The 18,432-nt window shown below is 40.1% G+C and overlaps 1 protein-coding gene across 15 annotated transcripts in view; it reads right to left on the bottom strand.

Moving 5' to 3' along the window:
* Positions 1-18,432, bottom strand: part of NCOA6 (nuclear receptor coactivator 6) — a 186,315-nt gene that overhangs the window by 37,658 nt on the left and 130,225 nt on the right. For 13 of the 15 annotated variants that reach the window (XM_077170720.1, XM_077170739.1, XM_077170808.1 and 10 more), the window contains 5 exons: positions 17,756-17,902; positions 13,836-14,952; positions 11,655-11,776; positions 5,575-8,568; positions 2,374-2,442 (listed from right to left, as the gene is read on the bottom strand). In XM_077170720.1, coding sequence (XP_077026835.1) covers positions 2,374-2,442; positions 5,575-8,568; positions 11,655-11,776; positions 13,836-14,952; positions 17,756-17,902 — 4,449 coding nt within the window. The remainder of the gene's footprint in view (positions 1-2,373; positions 2,443-5,574; positions 8,569-11,654; positions 11,777-13,835; positions 14,953-17,755; positions 17,903-18,432) is intronic. The other 2 variants (XM_077170786.1, XM_077170794.1) reach the window with 2 other exon arrangements.

Below are 18,432 nucleotides of genomic sequence, written 5' to 3'. Positions count from 1 at the left end.
AATCTTAGTGATTTGTCTAGCAGGGTTTTGCATATATGTGCGCTCTCTCTGGGTTTACCAAGCACTTTCTTCTTAGTACCAGGAGAAAAACATTTTTTTTCTTCACTATACGACTTTAGGTAGTTCCATCTTTCCCAAAAAGCCTTCCCTGATGCACTATAGCAGCAATCTGTCCTGCCTCTAGCCTCTCATAGTCCTGTACCTGTCTTTCCTCTTAAGGGGATTCAGTACTTCACACTTGATGTTAAAGATTGTGTACGTTTCTAAAGATTGTGTAGCATGTCTAACTTCCCTAGTGATTATATGGTGATCTCTTTGAAGGCAGTGAAGTAAGAGTGCCTGGGTTCAAGTTTTGACTATATTGTTTATTAGCCATATGATTTTGGCAAATTATTGAGATCTCTGTGCTCAATGCATCATCTAAAAAATGGAGATACCTACTTTACCCACTTCAAAGGTAAGAAGATCAAATAACACATACAAAAATTTTAGTACAGTACCTGGCACTTAGTAATCACTCAACAGTAACTATTATTATTATTATTATGATGATAATCATGTTGATGTAGCCTCTCATATGAGGAAGCTAGATTGCTCTGTCTTCAATGCAAGATGCTGGCAGAAGGGAACCCTTGCTTGTCATTTGCTGCTTAGCTCCTCATATATCAACGACAAAACCAGAGAACCTCTCTATAGGAAATAGATACCAACCCATGGAGTCTCTGATACAGTCCTCCTCCTAATTTGCCAGTTAGACTGGAGCATACAAAGTTACATAAAGGGTGTTCAAAAATAAAAATGGCCAAGGTGATGGTGGAGTTATACAGAGAAGGTAGGGATTAACAGATGAGTATGGTACTGAATCATTATACTAAATTTTCTCTCGGTCTCCAGTATCTTAGAGCAACTAGAAGTAAAAACCTAAAATTGTGGAATTGTAACCCATACCAAAATTAGAAATCTGTTCTACAACTAATTGCTGTGATGTGCTTTGAAATTTATTGCTTTTTCATATATATATTATTTTTCACAAAAAGGAAAAAAAATGTCAATTTGATGATAAATAAAAATTAAAGGAGTTTGGTGGGGGCAGTCAGTGGTTTAGAGGGGTATATCAAGGAAATTAATTTAAGCCAAACTTTCAGAGATTCTTTGACCAGTTATTCTGAGAAGGAGGACATATGATATGGGAAAGCCCATTTTCTGGAGCAAACATTGGTGGCAGGAAATGAAAGTCCCTTTTCCTTTGTAATTGTTTCTTTTTTCACCAAAAATGAATTTTACTGCCTGTTCCCCTTCTCTGAACAATCTGTTCCATTCCCACCCCTCCCAAATGTCCTACACAATGTCAGTCATGTGGGCAGCTATTAGCAATAAAAAATGTGTGGCTGAAGTGTTTTTTGTTCATACGTTTCACTCAGAGGCCTGATTTTACCCAAGAAGTGTGCAATAGAAAGTCCTATCTATGAACAGTCATAGAACCCTGAAGCAGGCTTTAGAATGATCACAAGCTGTATCTTACTTTTACCGGCTTAGATTCACAAAATTAAACACGGTTGTACTGTTGTTGTTTTTCCCTACCAATTTTGTCACATGATTGAATTGACAAGATTCTTATCTCCTTGTGGGAAACAATCAAACTTAATTGTTTTTGTATCCTTCTATGACAAAGAACCAAGCAAGACGAAACTGTATTATTTTTATGTTATTTATCTGCTCAGGGAGTCTAATCTATGAAGGCAGAAGTAGTGCTATTCCTGCCATCAAGATCCTAATACATTCAGAGCTGATAGCATTCCACAGCAGTATTTCTTAAATTACCATGGACTTTTCCTTCCAGAAATACCATACTTAGTGCTATTTACAATATCTTCATCACGGTGAGAAACTTAATGCCATCCCGAGGTAACTGAAATGACTCTATGTCTCCCTGGGGAATAACTAACTCATTGTAGCAGAGGTTCTCTGAACAAGCCTCCATTTCTGTCAGGGTAATGCAATTATCTTCTTAGTGCATTAATGTTGCTACCCCAGTGAGTTACCATATGCCAGACTTTAACTGCCAGACATGCAAACCAGGTCATAGAACAGGGCATCTGCAACAAAAATTGCCCATGCTGAGTGACAAACAGACAATGGGCACTCAGGTGCCTTTCTTGACTTCCCTGGCTCATACCAGGAATGTATGAGAGAGCAAGCTGGTCAGAGAAAACCTCAAATAATACTGCACAAGCTTTGCCATTCAACTGAAGCAAATACACAACATAGTTTTAACTACTTCCTGGCATGAGAACACGTGGCAATGAGGACAGCAGCAACTTCTTAACATGCAATCCCATCCCCTCTGAGAAGTTTTTCCATAGTGCACCTTACCTGGCCTGGCAACAGACCCCTGCAGTGCTGTGGCTGGAGTTTCCTTTGGGACTAAACTCTGTGTAGAGGCTAAGGCAAGACAAAAAAATACAAGCCTTTTACTTTCTTTTCTAAATAATACAGAGTGCACCGACTGAACCAAGGGAAAAGTAACTGCTGAAACACATATACTCTTAAATGAAGGGTGGTATGTAAAGTTGGCCTTGGAATTACAAGTACCTTATCAAACGCTACTTAAAGAATTACCTTAATACTCTAACAAAGACTAGCATTTGGGGTACTTGTTCTTTGTGTGTACAAAGATGAAGGAAGGAAGTGGCAACAAGGACAAGAGCACAACTATTTTTTGCTTTTCAGGATAAAATTCTGGCTGGTACTCTAAAAAACCCTAAAACACACCTTAGTAGGCAATACAAACCACTTTCAGGGAATGATACACCATTTGTCCTAGCATTTAATTTTTATTCTGTCTCAACTCTCCCAAAACTATACTCCTTGAGAGCAGAAACCAATCACATAATTTATTTTGCATTCTTCTACAGCACCTAGCAAGAGAGCGAACTTAAAGTATTTAATTCACACTTTTGGAATAAATCAATTTTATATTATTTAATTATCTAACATGTAGTTAGTAAGAACTCAGTAGGGGCAAGGCACTGTGCTGGGCACCTTTAGAGACCAAATTACATCCTCTTTGCCTGTCAGGAACTCAGTTTAGAATTAAAGAAAAGATATATACACAGTACATTGGAGTGCACTATGTTGTCATATGAAGGAGATACATAAAATATAAAGTGCTGAGGGAGCCCAAAGGAAGGGAGATCAATTTTAGATTGAGAAATCTGAAAGTACATTCAAGGGAGACGCATCAGAATTGGTCTTTGAAGGACAGAGAAAATGTAGGTCCTTGAAGAGAAATGGAGTAGAGTATACAATTTACTTCAGAACTCAACCTTCATGGATCACAAGGTAAAGATTAAGGAAAGGGCACAGATATACCAGTCACTCAAGGGTATCTATCTTCTTTCACCCTGACACTTCAGTCTAATATCTTTAGATAAACTCTGCAACAAGTTTTAACCCACATGTGGAAACCGAATCTTTGTAGGTTCTCTCTTTGCTTAGTAAAAGTCAATAATGCATTTGTGTTAAGAAATTTATTTTACATGCTTATCTAATAAAACTTAAAACTATACCTTAACTTCTACTTTTCATTTTCATAATGGTTTCTTACTTTTGAAGATAAAAGCACACAAGCCCCGTGAAAAAGAATGGAAGCGCTCATTATAAGCAAAATGGGTGGCCTAACTAAAATAGGGAATTTTTTCCAATTGCTGGTTTCATCTCACCAAGGCTTATGTATTTCTCTAGTATTACATACAATCCAAATAACATTTTCTAGTAACTTCCTCATTATCCTCTTGGTATCTGAGGGGAAAGTTCCCTGAAAGGAAGTAGACATGGAAACAGTTCACATTCATGGCAGAGAACATATTTAAGCCACATTAGTTTTCTCCTTAATTCTTAGGGTTCACTTACATCAAGAGGACTAGAATCAGAAACATATAATCCTCTGCTCTGTAACTGCCAGTGAACTCCTTGAGGGTCCTGTACCTCTAGCACTGAGATAAACAGGCAGAGAAGAGAAGGGAAATTAACCTTGCCAGAGCTCTGCCTAAGGCAGTGTGCTGGCCACTTTATGTAAGTCCTCTCAATTAATTCTTGTATAAATTCTGGGAGACAGGAAATAAAATCTCCATTTTACAGGTAAAGTACATGGTTTAGGAGTAGTTAAGTAATTTACTGAACTGCAGTTGGTAACCAGTGGATCTAGAATTTGGATGTGATCTTACTCTGCTCTTTCAACCCATCCTGGGTGCTTAGCACAGTGCCTAATACATGGTAGGCACTCAAAAAACATTTTAGCTACATAAACAAGCCAGGCACTAGTGGTTGGCATGGGACACTGCGAAGGTCCTTCCCAGCTCTGGCAGCGTGTGATTGATTCTACTTTGGGAAAAGAGAGTTTATGCACCACCTAAGCTTCACAGAAGGACTTTGGGCAGAAGAGGAGAGGTGTAAGGGTACCCTAGACTTCCATCATTAGTCGCCCTTAATAGTACAAAGGAAGTAACCTGAACCCCCTAAATATACATGAATAGAATGGACCAATTTACAAAGACTGCATCATAAAGCAACTGGTAAAAACAATTTTTTACCATTTACTGAGCAATTACTATGTGCTAGGCCCTTTATTCCACTGACACCATTTTTTTTTTTTTTTGCATGGGCAAGCACCAGAAATTGAACCCGGGTCTCTGGCACGGCAGGCAAAAATTCTGCCACTGAGCTACCATCGCACTGCCCCACTGACTTTTTAAAACCACTATTTTCTCCTTATTAGAAAGGAGGAAACTGAAGTTTAAAGTGGACAAAGAACTTGCCCAAACCCATGCAGTTGCAACTTGCTGGTGCTGTGGTACCAACCCGAGCCTATCTGACTCTAGATGCTGAGCCCTTAATCACTCTGCTCCTTCTGTATCAACTATCATGACACCTATTTTTCTGGAAAGCTCTCCTTGGGGGTAGCATAGACAGAAAGGGATTGGTCCCTGGCATACAGTACAATGAAGAAGGGGTTGTTCAGGTATACCTAGTTTGATTTATTTCCTATGTACTGTAAAGGTCAGCTAATGATGAGAACCTTGTTCTAAGCTGAGAGCAAGTCTTTATTCTGGTAAGGAGAACACACAGAGACTTCTGTTTACATTTAAGGGACAGTGTCAAACTGGAGGCTCACGGTATAGACTTTGAACAAATTATGGAACTTCTCTGAGCTTCAATTTTCTTATCCTAAGGTTGGGGTTAAAACTACCTGACATGGTTGGTATGAAAATAATGTAAGACAATTATTCAAAAATGCTTCATTGTAAACTGAAAAACTTTTATAAAAGGTATATCATTATATAACCATGTCATATAATGAATGTAATCATATTAAGAATGTAAACGATATATTTATCGTTTAATATATTTTTATCGTTAATATATTACCAGTGTACTACAAATAAATAAAAGGACCACAATCGCCATTCAGCCCATTCTTCTTCCTCAAAGCAGAAAAGTGATACTTTCTCTTGTGGGACAGACAGGTCACCAAAAAATTCTGACATGAGACGTTGCCAGGCCCCAAGTACATACCTATGCTGGGCAGAAGATCTGGATGGGATCCCACCTTCTCTTCCACTAGGCCACCTGCAAGTGGCTCAGATGCTATGCCACCATGACTGTTTTTTGTGGTCGGCACTGTGGAGATGAGCTCAGAGGATACTAGAGTGGTTACTATTGAGCGTACACTGGTGGGGAGAGCACCGCCTGGTAAGCTGGGTCCTGCTAATGAGGAACCCGGGCCCACAGGGCTAGAGGTCATTTTTAGCAGAGTGGGTGCTGGGGGTGTTGGGGTTTTGTTGTCCAGCTCTGTGGATAACTGCTCTGTTCCCATGAGCCCTGGAGCTGTGATTTCTAGCCCTTGGCCTTCAGTCTCTCCATCTACCACATATTGCTCTTCCCCTTTCTCGAGAGAGCTTGTGACTTTCTTACATGCCTTGGTCAGCAAAATCTGACCAATTTTGTCCACCTTTCCTTTGCCCTTACTAGATGAGACTGGGCTTCGCCGGTTGCCAGAAGAGCTTGGACTATTGGTCAAAAGGGGAGAAACCATTGTGTTTGACTGTGAAGAGGGCAGAGTGTTCTGATCTGCTGCTAAGGTGCTCATTTGAGAACCAGCCTCATCAGGATTCAATTCTTTCACTTGCTGAACAGGGGGATGAGGAGGAATAATTGGAGAAGCTGTACAAGTGGGGGAAGGGAGCTGAACAGGGGTGGTTCGTGAGTTAAGGAGCAGGGATCTACCTGTCTGTATGTTTGGAGCAGGACTACTGGAGGGAGCATTAGGAGGTACAGGAGCAGAAGAAAATTTTATGTTCTGAGGTATGTGTAAAGGGCCAACAACTGCGACAGAAGGAGGCATCAAGCCAGAGTTGGTTGTCAGTGGGGCTGCAGGAATTGTGCTTGGCTGTGATCCTTTCATAACCTGAATTATTGAGGATGAATTGATAAAGACAGGTGTAATAAACTGAGGCCGGGCATTAGACTGAGCAGCTGACTGTCCCTCAGAAACCATAACCTTGTTACCCACATTGGGCATTGTGACGACTGTTGACATTAATGCAGACTGCAGATGAGTTGGCAGAGCTGCTGACGTATTAGCTGAAGTCGTGATGGGATTGGAAGTTACAAAAACAGTTATCTGGTTTGGAGTCAAGGGAGTGGAAATGGAGGAAGAGCTCACAGGCCTTGACATTACTGGAGGGATACTTGTTGCAACATTAGAATTGACCTCACTCAATTCTGGAGGCACCTGGGTTGAACCCAGCTCATTACTGTGAGGTAAGTTTAGAGAGTTAGAGGGTTCTTTTGAAGACAGATCCTGTAGTGTGGGAATGACAGAAACTTTTTTGAGATCCTCCCCAGAAACTACTGGAGGTGTTACTTCCATATCTGTAATCCCAGGGGGTTTAATGGTCACATTAGGAGCTCCAGAGTTGTCAAGAAGTTGACTTAATGATGTTGGTGCTTCCCTCAAAGCAGGGGACACCAAATTTTTGTTCTCTTCAGTACTGGGAAGTTTGTTAGGATCCAAAGGTTGCCCATCCTTTTTGGACTGATCTTCAGGAACAACCATTTTAACTTCTTGGGCAGGGATTGCTTTTAGCTCAACATTTACCTGCTCCTTCCTACTCTGGGAATTCTGGCAATCGCTGTCTTGAGGCACATTCAAACTCTCCTTGTTATCCTCAAGAACACTGCCCACTGCAGCTACAGGCATGGTGGTATTCTGAGGATTCAGCCCGCTGTTAGGAAAGTTCCCAGGTACAGGGGGATTGGCCAAAGGAGTGGGACTGACCAATACATTCCTTGGCAACTCCACATTTTGTAACAAGGCTGCATTTGTTTGAGAGGCCAGAGTAATTTTAGGGGCTTTTGAATTTTGCCTCCCAGGACTTGGGGTAGTTTTCCTACTGGACCCTGGACTAGACCTGCGACTATTGCTTGGACTTGCCCGTTTTGTTCCACCAGAGTTAGACTGCTTTCCAGAATTTCCCACCACAGAATCTAACTTGTGAGTTTGTGGGGTAGCAAAATTGGAAGGATTATTCATGGTGAGATTTGAGGGTGCTTGCCCAATGGCCTTCAAAGTCGTTGGATTTAGGCCCTGTTGATCAAAGCCCCTGTTTAAATTTGGCCTAGGAGGTAAAGGAATATTAATCTGTGGAGGGAAGAGTCCTGCTATGGAGGCATTGAGTCTTTCTGGTGACAGACTGATTTCTGAAGGCTCTGTACTTGGAGGCCGGTTGTTGGGAGTCTGAGGATAATAGGGTCTGGGGCTGGCTCTGTTTGGTGTTTTAGGCCTAGATGTCTGGGTTGGAGCAGCCACGTTTGGGAAGTGGTGGCCATGAGAGCTAGGCAAGGAATTTACAGGAGGTTGCTGGGGAGTTGCACCTTGAGTTGCCGAAATGGGTGATGGTCCAGGTTTTGGCCCTGCCATCATTAACTGATTTTGGGAAACTACTAAATGTGAAGGCATGTTATTTGGACCTCCTGAGATAGATGGTACTTCACTGCCACTTGCTTCAGGGAGAGAGGACACCTCTCCCAATGGTGAGCTTGAAGGATTCTGTGGGTTTTCCTGGTATACCATTTTCCTTGAATTGTTTCCCAAAGGAGTATTCACAGGCATTGTCATTCTTTGTTTATCAGGTGATGGTGGCACGGAGGCAGGTCCTTGCAAACTGACCATGACAGGCATGCTGCCACTCTGTTGCACAGGCATTCTCTGGGAGTCTGGGTTCAAGGGACCCCTTGGAGGGTGGATATTTTGGGAGACTGGAAGCCTAACTGATTTGGGATCCTGTTGCATCATGAGCATCATCATCATCTGTTGTTGTTGTTGTTGCTGCTGCTGCTGCTGCTGCTGCTGAGACTGTGGCTGACTGGGAGGTGGTGGCTGAGGCTGCTGTTGAGGCAGTGGTGGCTGTGGCTGTGGCTGCTGCTGTGGTGGCTGTGCCACATGCTGCATGAGCTGAGGAGGCATCTGCTGAAGTGGCCTCTGTTCAACTGGTTGAGAAGGATAACCTAAAACAAGCCCCCAAAATCAGGGAGGTTAGATTTTCAACATGAAAAATTTTGCTACCTTTAGAGTACAGCCAAGCAATACTCATTTAGGCAGCACACACTGTGCATGAACAGCTCAGGCATCCCTGCTCCTGAGGAGGCAGCCCCTCATTATTCAACATAAGTAAAGGAGTGTATTGCTCAAAGAAGCAAAAACAAAGCAGCAAGGACCTGGAGCTCCTCAGTCTTCAGGGTCTGAATGAGGCATTACTGCACTTAGACACTGAAAGACAACCTGTGCTATGTATGAGAGAAGCCGAATCTATACCAGCCAGACATTTTGATGAAACAAGAAAAACTCCATTAACAGCAAGTAGCTGACCACCCAACATTGTGGTCTCATGCATACATAATATTGCACCCTACTTGTAAATGAAGTGAAGCATTTACAATTCACTTTTTCTGTTGGCACAGAATAAATTTTTTTAAGGGTTGATTTTGTTGAAAATGCCAGCATCAGAGATAGCCTTCTTTTCAGTAGAAGTAAAACATAAAACTCTAGGATTCACTTCCTTAAGAAAAGGGATTTAAAATTACTCCAACCCATCACAATTACCCCACACACTAAGATGCACCCTTCAGGATCAGTCCTTCGGGGGAACCCAACTGAATTAAACTCCCCTTCTGACATAAATAGTTTGAATAAATAGTAATTGCTAACAGAAGCTGATACACAAATTGAGAAAAAGAGTGCCTTGAAATTTTTATGGATATTAATTTCCATTTTCTTTCTTATACGCAAAACTCTATTTTGGAGAAATATTTTCTATGAATCCACAATTGGAGAATAAGTAAGCCAGAAGCATAGCCCACAGGAATAAAAAATAATTCCTAGGAAAGGATCTCTAAGGGACAATGCTTTACAGATTTGCAGAAGGCAACATCTCAAATGATTCTTTCTGTGTGAAGATTTAACTTGGCATTTTAGAATCAAAGCCCTTATGCAATCAGCAGAAAGGGTGGAAAAATGATCAAATTAAACAAGAATGAAGGTGGTTCAGTGAAAGAAGTGGACATATAATTGGGACACAATTACGCAAATTAGATTTCTTGCATTGTTGCACGAAAAATACATTAGGAAGGTTTTAAGGAGGCAGAGGAATAAGGATGGTTAGTTCTGGCAGTCCGAAGAAATGCTGGCTCAAGATTTTCACAGAGTAGCTACCAAATGCTGCTCTGACTCACAGGGTCAGACCCTGGTGTTGAATAACTAATTAACGTCTTCTGGCCAAAGATTTCCATGGCACCAATGAGTATAATGTGCAGAATCCAGTTTTGAAGTTGTTTTTTTTTTTTTTAAATCCTCTTTCGTTTTAAGCTCAAGTAACTTCTTTACTTTTATAAAGTCAATAACATACAGCATTTCTACAAGTTTAACTGTCCTTCGACTACATAACTAAACACAGTGGGTTTTTATTCCACATCTAGTCGGAGGCTCCCCTGTTAAAACACTGGGATTTTCTGTAAAAACCCTTGATATGAGGGCCATATAACAGATTGTTGTTGTCTTTAAAATTAGCCAACCAGATAGAGAACACAGTAAATACCAGAGAACAGCACAGACAATGCAGCAGCCTCTAGAAAGGAGCAGTTAAAGGAATGGCTACTATAAAGGGTTCAGAAGCTGGAGGCAGCAAACCAAAGAGCACTAATGATAAGAAGACAGACAAGGGTTGACGTGACATAATGGGGGAGGGAGGAAGTCAGACACATACAGAGTCCAAAACACCACGAAAACCCAACTTTATTAACCAAGGGATGCAAACTTATATGCTTTCACGGGCCAAGTAAGTAGTGAAGAAGTGAAGCAGACTGGTATAAGGCAGTAGGATGCCTGCTGAGTATGTCAAACCAGCAGATATCCTGTCTAAAGGTAAGTGAATTCAAGTTTTTGTTTGTTTTAAACCACAGCATGACATAACACATTGTAAGTCAATTTAGCTTGCAGGTGCCCAGGTACCATCTGCAATCTGTAGAAGTCTGAGAACTCTGCAATTCATACAATAGGAGAGGTCAGATATATCTCAAGAAAGAAGGTACCTTCCTGCTTATAATACCTTTTGGACACAGCTACCAAAGACTGCTGACCTTTCAACCTCAATTTTGCTGCTGCATCTCACTGACGGGAAGCATGATATGCCTTAGCAATTTCTAAGACATAATATACAATATTAGCTTTTGATGCATTCCTTTTAAAAATATATGAGTGGACTGACTTTTATCCCAGGAGGTGGAATAAGTTAATGGGGGAGAAACTCAAATATAATCCTTCATATGTACAGGAAAGAGTGGCCTAAAAGTGAGGCGTTTATGTGTCTTCAATTGTATCCCAACAGAATACAAATCACTGTTCAGGCAAAAAGTAACCAGGTATAGAGATAGTGTGGAAGCTGGCCTTGGCTTTACTTTAACACCTAGGTTGGAATGAATGAATTTTAGGAGCTTTTTCCTTTGCAAAATAATTTTCCAACATTTAGAGGGGTATAACACAGGAGGCTTCAACAATATTGGTAGTATTTATTAATTATTTATTTATCTAGGTAGTATGGTATCTATTGTATCATTCTTTATATATTTTTTATGTTTTAAAGATATATATATATATATATATATATATATATATATAATATTGTTTTAAACCCTGGTCGTTCCTTGCTTTGAGAAACATCCAGCAGGAAAGGATGCAGGAATTGTAGACAAGCATGATTAAGAGTGAAAAACATCACTCCATTTAAACTTATTCCATTTTGATGTCAACCAGAACATTGATACTGACAAGAATAAAAAGGCATTTCACATTTTAGTTTGATTTTGTGAAGACTTAAAATAACCAAGACTAATTTGACCAAAGGCTTATTATATGTATAGTTGTATTTGAAACTTTTACTGAATATCAAGAAAAGCCTTCCTAATACTAAAAACATTGAATCATTAAAGTAGCCTAGTTAGCAGGTAAAATAAAACTACTGTTTCTTTGAAGTGGAGGAAACTTTGCAACGCTATATAAATGGTGACAACAATAATATCTTTAGGTAACATTTTATCACCTGGTGGCCGGTTTGAAAATTCTGGCAGTTTATGGCCTGAGTTGTCCAAATTAATTCCTTGTTCTCCAGGCAATGGCTGCTGATCAGCCTCTTCCAGACCAGCTGGGCGACTATCTGGAGTGCTAAAAAACAAATAAAACACTTGAGAGTAAGTTGTATAGCATACTTACAAAACTAGCTTAACCCCTCCCTCCATTTCTGAAGAAATAAAATCTGTTTGCATCATCGATCCTTCACATTAGTCACATCTCTCTAGTCTGGATAAAATATTCAATATTTGGCATAAAAATAATCTGTCAGTTTCATTAAATGTTAAAATCTACTCAATCTAATAGCATGGCTGTTTATTCAAAGTCTTTTCCACAAATTCTTAACATAATGATTTCCACCCCTTAGATGTTTTAAGATCTGACCATAGTTTGGGGCTATAAATATTATAAATTACTTGTTCTTATGAAAAAACCCTACCTGCAGCATAGCTATCAAATTCAACTAGGGAGTCCAGGGTGTTTCTTTTTTGTGGATATTACAAGGGTGGCACCAGGAATTCATTAAAACTTGCAAGAGGCTATAGGTTGGCTGATGGAAATGATATTCGGGAACAAAGAACAACAAAGAACACAGAACAAAGCTAGTAAATTTTCCTGCAGAATGAATATTTGCAGACACCCCTCACCGGCTCTAGGGTGTTTCATTTTTAAGTGGGTGTGGCTTGGAATTTCTAGTAGCAAAAGGGGTGAAGGGAAGAATTCATACTCAACAAAGAAAACGTATTTACTTACACCCAAAGAACCAGAGTGCTCATGTACTACATTCTGTATGTAATCTTACTCTTTGCTAAACCATTCTCTCTTACCTTTAGTATCTCTTTGCTCTGAGCTTGGTAACCAACTTTTGACTCTATTTTATCTCACTGTATTCTGATAAAAGCCACCTTTAAATCCATTTTAAAAGCCTTGGCATGTTAGCACACGGAAATTTAAAATGTGAAGCAAATCCCTAGCATATCTAGAGCCCAAACAAATTTGCTCCTTTTATTACTTTCCTCTTATTTCAAATTATGTGCAAGGATTCTGTGGTATTTTTTACTTTCAAAGAATTAGACAGCAAAAAAACCCCCAAAAACAAAAAACAAAAAACAAAAACTCAGATATCTGGTCTAGCCCTCTCATGTTATGGAAGAGGAAACAAAGATCCAGAGGGGTATAAGGGATGGGCCCAAGGTTTCACAGTGAATTAGTAATAGAGCTGGGAGCAGATGTTCTTCCTATTAAAGCTACTGTGTCCCTTTCCTAGGAGACCAGATGCTGTCACAATTTGCAGAAAATCCAGCTCAATCAATATTCCTTCTAGAAATACTTTATTAAAGCCAAAAACAACTTAATACTTAGCTCCAGGAAACGAAATATAAATTAATTTGTTAATTCCCCTTCCTAATGTGATCCTGTAAAAGAACTCAGAGAGCCTTTACAGAAAGGGTAACTGATTTAAAAGGCCCAATAATCTTAGTGTGGGGTTTTAAGTGTCTAGGAATGTTAAAGCACCTTTAAAAGAAAGGCACCTGTGCGAAAATAATTTCTATTTGAGAGACAGCAGGGACTCCCCTTAAGCAGTTTTCATTTCCCCAACACTCTGCCTCTCTGATTCCCCAATAGCTACTGCATGCCTGAAACTGAGTGTCTTGTGGAATTGCAGTGTGGTAGCACTACTTACTTTTTCAGCTCTGAGTGCTACAATTCCTGAGACTAGAGACTTAAGAGACATGTCATCCAATTGCAATGTTTGAACCTTATTTGGATTCTTATTTGAACAAACTGTAAAACACAACAGTTTGAGACAATCTGGGAAATTTGAACGCCGTCCAGGTATTTAAGAATATTAAAGAAGTATTAGTCTTTCTAAGTGTGTTAATAGTATTGTGTGGCAATATAAAAACAGTCCTTATCATTTACAAGTACCTCCTGAAATATTTACAAAGTAAATTTGCTTTAAAATAATCAAAAGAGTAGTGAGGGAAGAGTATAGATGAAGGTAAAATAGGCTATAAGTTGTTAAAACTGTTGAAGCAGAAAGGTTTCATTATATTATTCTAATTTTATATTTAAAATTTCCATTAAAAAAAAAAGCTGTTCACACAAGAAATAAATGAATAAGATTTGATGCAAAACTACTGCAACCTACTTTAGATCTTGCTGACTGTTTTTCTTCTTCCGAGGGGGTTTCTTCTTCTTCGGTTTATTTGCGCTGGTATTATTCTGCTTATTGTTTACCCCAAAATGGCCTGCAGAGATGTCACTCTGCAATAAGTTGACCAACAATGGACTTGTTAGCGTGACATCCTTATTGACTGGGAAGCCTGGATTCTGACCACAGGACATCTGATTTCCATTGGGTGCTCCACTGAAAGGTGCATTGAAAGATATCCCATGGCCTGAGAAGTGGTTTCCTGAAGCACTGCTTCCCTGCATGGCCTGCACGTGGGGGGGAACCATGTTGGTTTGTTGCATGCTAACGTCAGGCATCATCTGAGACAGGCTGACGTCATTATTTGCTGTGGTAGCAGGATCACCATGCTGCTGGGCCATGTGTGGGCTAGGCCCTGGTGGCCGCAGGACCTGCCCCTGAATCCCCATAACCTGAGATGGACTATTGTTCATAGGCCCTTGCTGGGGCAGCATCTGTCCTGACATCTGTCCCGTAAATTGCACCATGTTTCCTTGCATGTTAGGAGTTGGTCCCCTCATTATCTGTGCTGGTCCCGACATGACATTGGATTGGTTCTGCGTGTTAAACTGTTGCTTATTCCCCTGCATCTGATTGGTCATGATCTGCTCTATCATTGGGTTTTGCTGAAGCAAAACCTGCCCCTGAGGCCCCATCATCTGGTTATGTGGTGCCAATATTTGTGGGCCCTGCTGGGGAAGCATCTGCTTGGGTGGGGTCATCCTTTGGGGTGAGGGCCCAAGATTTTGGTTCTGAGGATTCACCATCATCTGGCCCTGGGGCATAAGCTGGGCCCTTGAGAGAATCATGGGGTTCTGAGGGTTCAAGGTTCCTTGTTGCTGGACCATCTGGCCCTGGGAGGGCACGATCTGCTGGTGCATGCCCATCAGCTGAGATGGTGGGCCCTGCTGGGGCTGGCCTTGTATGTTGCCCAGGTTCACCTGAGGAACCCCAGAACTACCAGCCTGCTGGTTGTTCATGTTGCCATGAATTCCCATGAGACTAGGCTGCATCATATTTGGTGGCCCATGGGACACCGGCATCTGGTTTTGAGGAGGACCGGCTCCTTGACCACCTTAAAAAAAAAAAGGTACAGTTTCAGAAAAATACTATTATCTCATTGGCATTAAAATACCCAAATTACCTTAAATAAAAAAAAACCCACCACCCATCTCTGTACTACCAACATAAACAAAGGTACTCGACAAACTTTCTGTGGGTTTTGAACTCTTAACTATAGAGATGTAACTGCTACATAATCATTTACATTCTCAATGACAATTCAATAGAGAAGAGTAAACAGTTCCTTTACTATTTGATAACTTAAACATCTTACAGCTCAATAAAGTTAACTTTCTTTCAGATTAAAAAAAGAGAAAGATGTATCTCATTGTTTTAAAATGGCTAACTTATGATGAAAATTAATTAAAAGTAGTGTAGGCTAGACAATGCAAGGGTAGCTCAGTGGTAGAATTCTTGACTGCCCTGTGGGAGACTCAGGTTTGATTCCTGGACCCTGCATCTTAAAAAAAAAAAGTAGCGTAGTCTGTGAACTAGCTCTGCTTTAGATGAGCTAGGGAAACAAAGGATGTGATGTGTCCTTTTAGGAAAATCATAACAATGCTGAGAAAACATTTAAAAATGCTTCTTGGAAAACAATGGGTCTCAAAGGCTATGTGTGTGATAATGTGGATGCTGCATTTTAAAGAAAGGAATACCTAACACTTCCTAAGGACAGATTACCTTTACCCTGGATGTGGGAAAAAATATTTAATCCTGATCTGGAAGCTGAGCCTCTAGTGGGAGTCACTGATCTAGAAGCTTGCAGACAAAGGACAGCCAACAAGGGATATTAAAATGTCAGTGAACTTCTTCTGTGGCAATTCCTGGTGGGATACATGGGACATGTCCCATTCTTCTCACTTATTTCTAATTTAGATAAAGGACAGTGCCTGACTTCTTATACTTTTATTTATTGTTGAGTCTCTGGAATTTTCCTATAGCTACTTATATCTTCTCTCCCTTTTTACTGAGTAATCATTTAGTTTATTTGATCTTCATCTTATTTTTCACATTTAAATGGGGGATTAGAAAGTGGCATCTACAATAAAGTTATGAGGCCAGTCCATGCTCCAGCCAGCGAAGCAGAAGATGAACTGTCCCTTGTTCACATTTACAGGCTCTTTCTGAGCCCCAAGGAAGATTTTCTAAACCAGCTCTACAAATTCTTAAAAAGACCATAATTCCTTAATATCAGTGTGCTTGTAAAAATTAGGGGGTTGCAAGGCCTGGCCCATAGAGATAATTTACAACTATGAGCAGTGGTGTTTATCACTGAGTATTTTGCGCACGCACGTGTGTGTCTGTGTGTATGTGAGCCCAGGTCTCCCATATGGCAAGCTAGCATTCTACCACTGAATCAAGCGTGCACTCTAGCCTTATAAATTCTTAAACCTGAACTCCATGGCTACTGTTTAAAATTATTCATCTCAGTGTATATTAATAATTATTTGTTGAGCACCTAATATTTACAAGGCACTTTTGGTGCTGAGGTAATAGCAATAAGCAAGATACACCATACCCTGGCCCCCCTTGGAGCTTACAGTCTAGCTGGCAAGAGAGGCAATAAACAATATATAAGTATCTTTGCAGGAAATGGTAAAAATTAAGAAGATAAGTAAAGTAGGGTGATAAGACAGAAAATAGCAAGACTAGGGCTATTTTAGATAGGACAAATGGGGATACCAATACAATATGTGGATGTGGAAGGTACCATACAAAAATACAAAAAAGCTCTGCTAAGGTAGAGGAGTTAAGAATGATTTTTTAAAATCTTCCTATAAAATACATGAAATCATTTAATATAACTCAGGAATGAGTTTTTTACATCAGCAGAAAGGGAAGTCAAATAGCTTGCCCTACCATTCTCTCATCCTACAAGAGGTAGTCTGAACTTTTATTATGTCAGGACTTTCCTCATCCCTTAGTGATGTACAATTCAAGTTGGAATGACACAACTCAATTAACTCTAAGTGAGGAGGGGAGTTCAGAAAATGTCTGGGTTACCTAAGTTCAAGTTGCTTGAATATGGGAGGGTAAAAGGATCAGTTAGGTGGTACCTAAGCAACTAGTAATATGAAGGCTGGGCTTATAGAATGCTGATTTACAAATACTTTTTAGCCATTCTGCCTTCACTCTAACCTCACCTTTCTCTAAAATTTCTTCTTATATACAGAACACTGTTGACATTAAATTTGTACCGATTCATGTTTGGTCTTTCTTAACACCACGCTGTAAGGCAGAATTCAGACGTTCAGCATGAACAAAGCTAACATGTACTATATAGAGATTTAAACACTTGCAGTTCAAACATGCCATGTGCCTCCATGCCTTTGTATCTATGGTTTCCTCTGCCAGAAATGACTTTTGCCCTTTTACTGTTTGAGCAAGCGCTAACTTAGAGGTTGCAACACTAGGGCCCATGGGCTAAAACAGTCCACTGCCTGTCTGTAAATAGTGTTTGGAACTGCTCACATACTCCACACTGTCTGTGGCTGCTTTCATACTACAAATGCAGAACTGAGTATTGAAACAGAGACCATATAAACTGCAAAATCTAAAATATTTACAATCTGGTCTTTACAAAAAAAATTGCTGACCCCCTGCTCTAAGTCAAGTTTTACCTCCTTTCCATAGATGTTTCCAGGTTCCTGAGACATTTTACCTACATTTAATATATCACTGCCCTGAAACAATAATTATTTATGGGTTTGAAATTAAGGGGAGGGACTTGGACTTATTGATCTCTCATTGCCTATCAGGGTATCTACCACATGATGCTCAAGAAAGGCTGGCTGAATAACTGGCAGAAGACAAACCTGCATGCTGGACATTTTGATTTGCTTGCAGCTGAGGGGCTCCTGAATTCCCAGGGGTGGTTGCTGTAGTCGAAGGCACCTGACCTTGCATAAAATTCGGATTGGCCTGTCCTGCTGAGAAGCCAGGTGGGAGGCGTTTAGGCATTCCTTAACAGAAAACAATGGGTAAGGCAGTTACCTAGTAAATTTATACTCTTGCTTAAACGTGGAATGAATAACAAAGGATGAGCTGCATGAAGTCTCCACTGGCTTAGCTCTCTGTGTCACATGGGTAAGTTCTTTAATAATAAGGCTGGGAAAGATGTTTAAAAAATCAACACAATCTTCCACATGAGCAGAGTCAAAATGAAAAAGATAGACTAAAAAATTTACACTTAGAACATGCCAAGGAAAAGATGGCAATCTGCTCCCTAAATGTGATCTGAGGCCACACCACAGCAAGGTTTGAAGGCTACTTTTCTTTATAATACAATGGATCCGCAACTTTCATACTTTAACACAGGTACCAAGGGAATAAACGAAATGCTCTCATACTCAAACTGATATATTATAAAACAAAGATCTGGGTGCTGATAATGAAGAATAGATAGGTGGTTTGTTTACTTTTAGGAAAATGAATGATAATCTCCTCTACAAAAAATGTTCCCCAAATGTCCATGCTTGGCTCTTTGGAAAGA

This window comes from Tamandua tetradactyla, chromosome 1 (assembly GCF_023851605.1).
Source record: "Tamandua tetradactyla isolate mTamTet1 chromosome 1, mTamTet1.pri, whole genome shotgun sequence".
NCBI classification, from domain to species: domain Eukaryota; kingdom Metazoa; phylum Chordata; class Mammalia; order Pilosa; family Myrmecophagidae; genus Tamandua; species Tamandua tetradactyla.
Note: the sequence above shows the minus strand (reverse complement) of the source record. Positions and strands in the feature narration are given on the sequence as shown.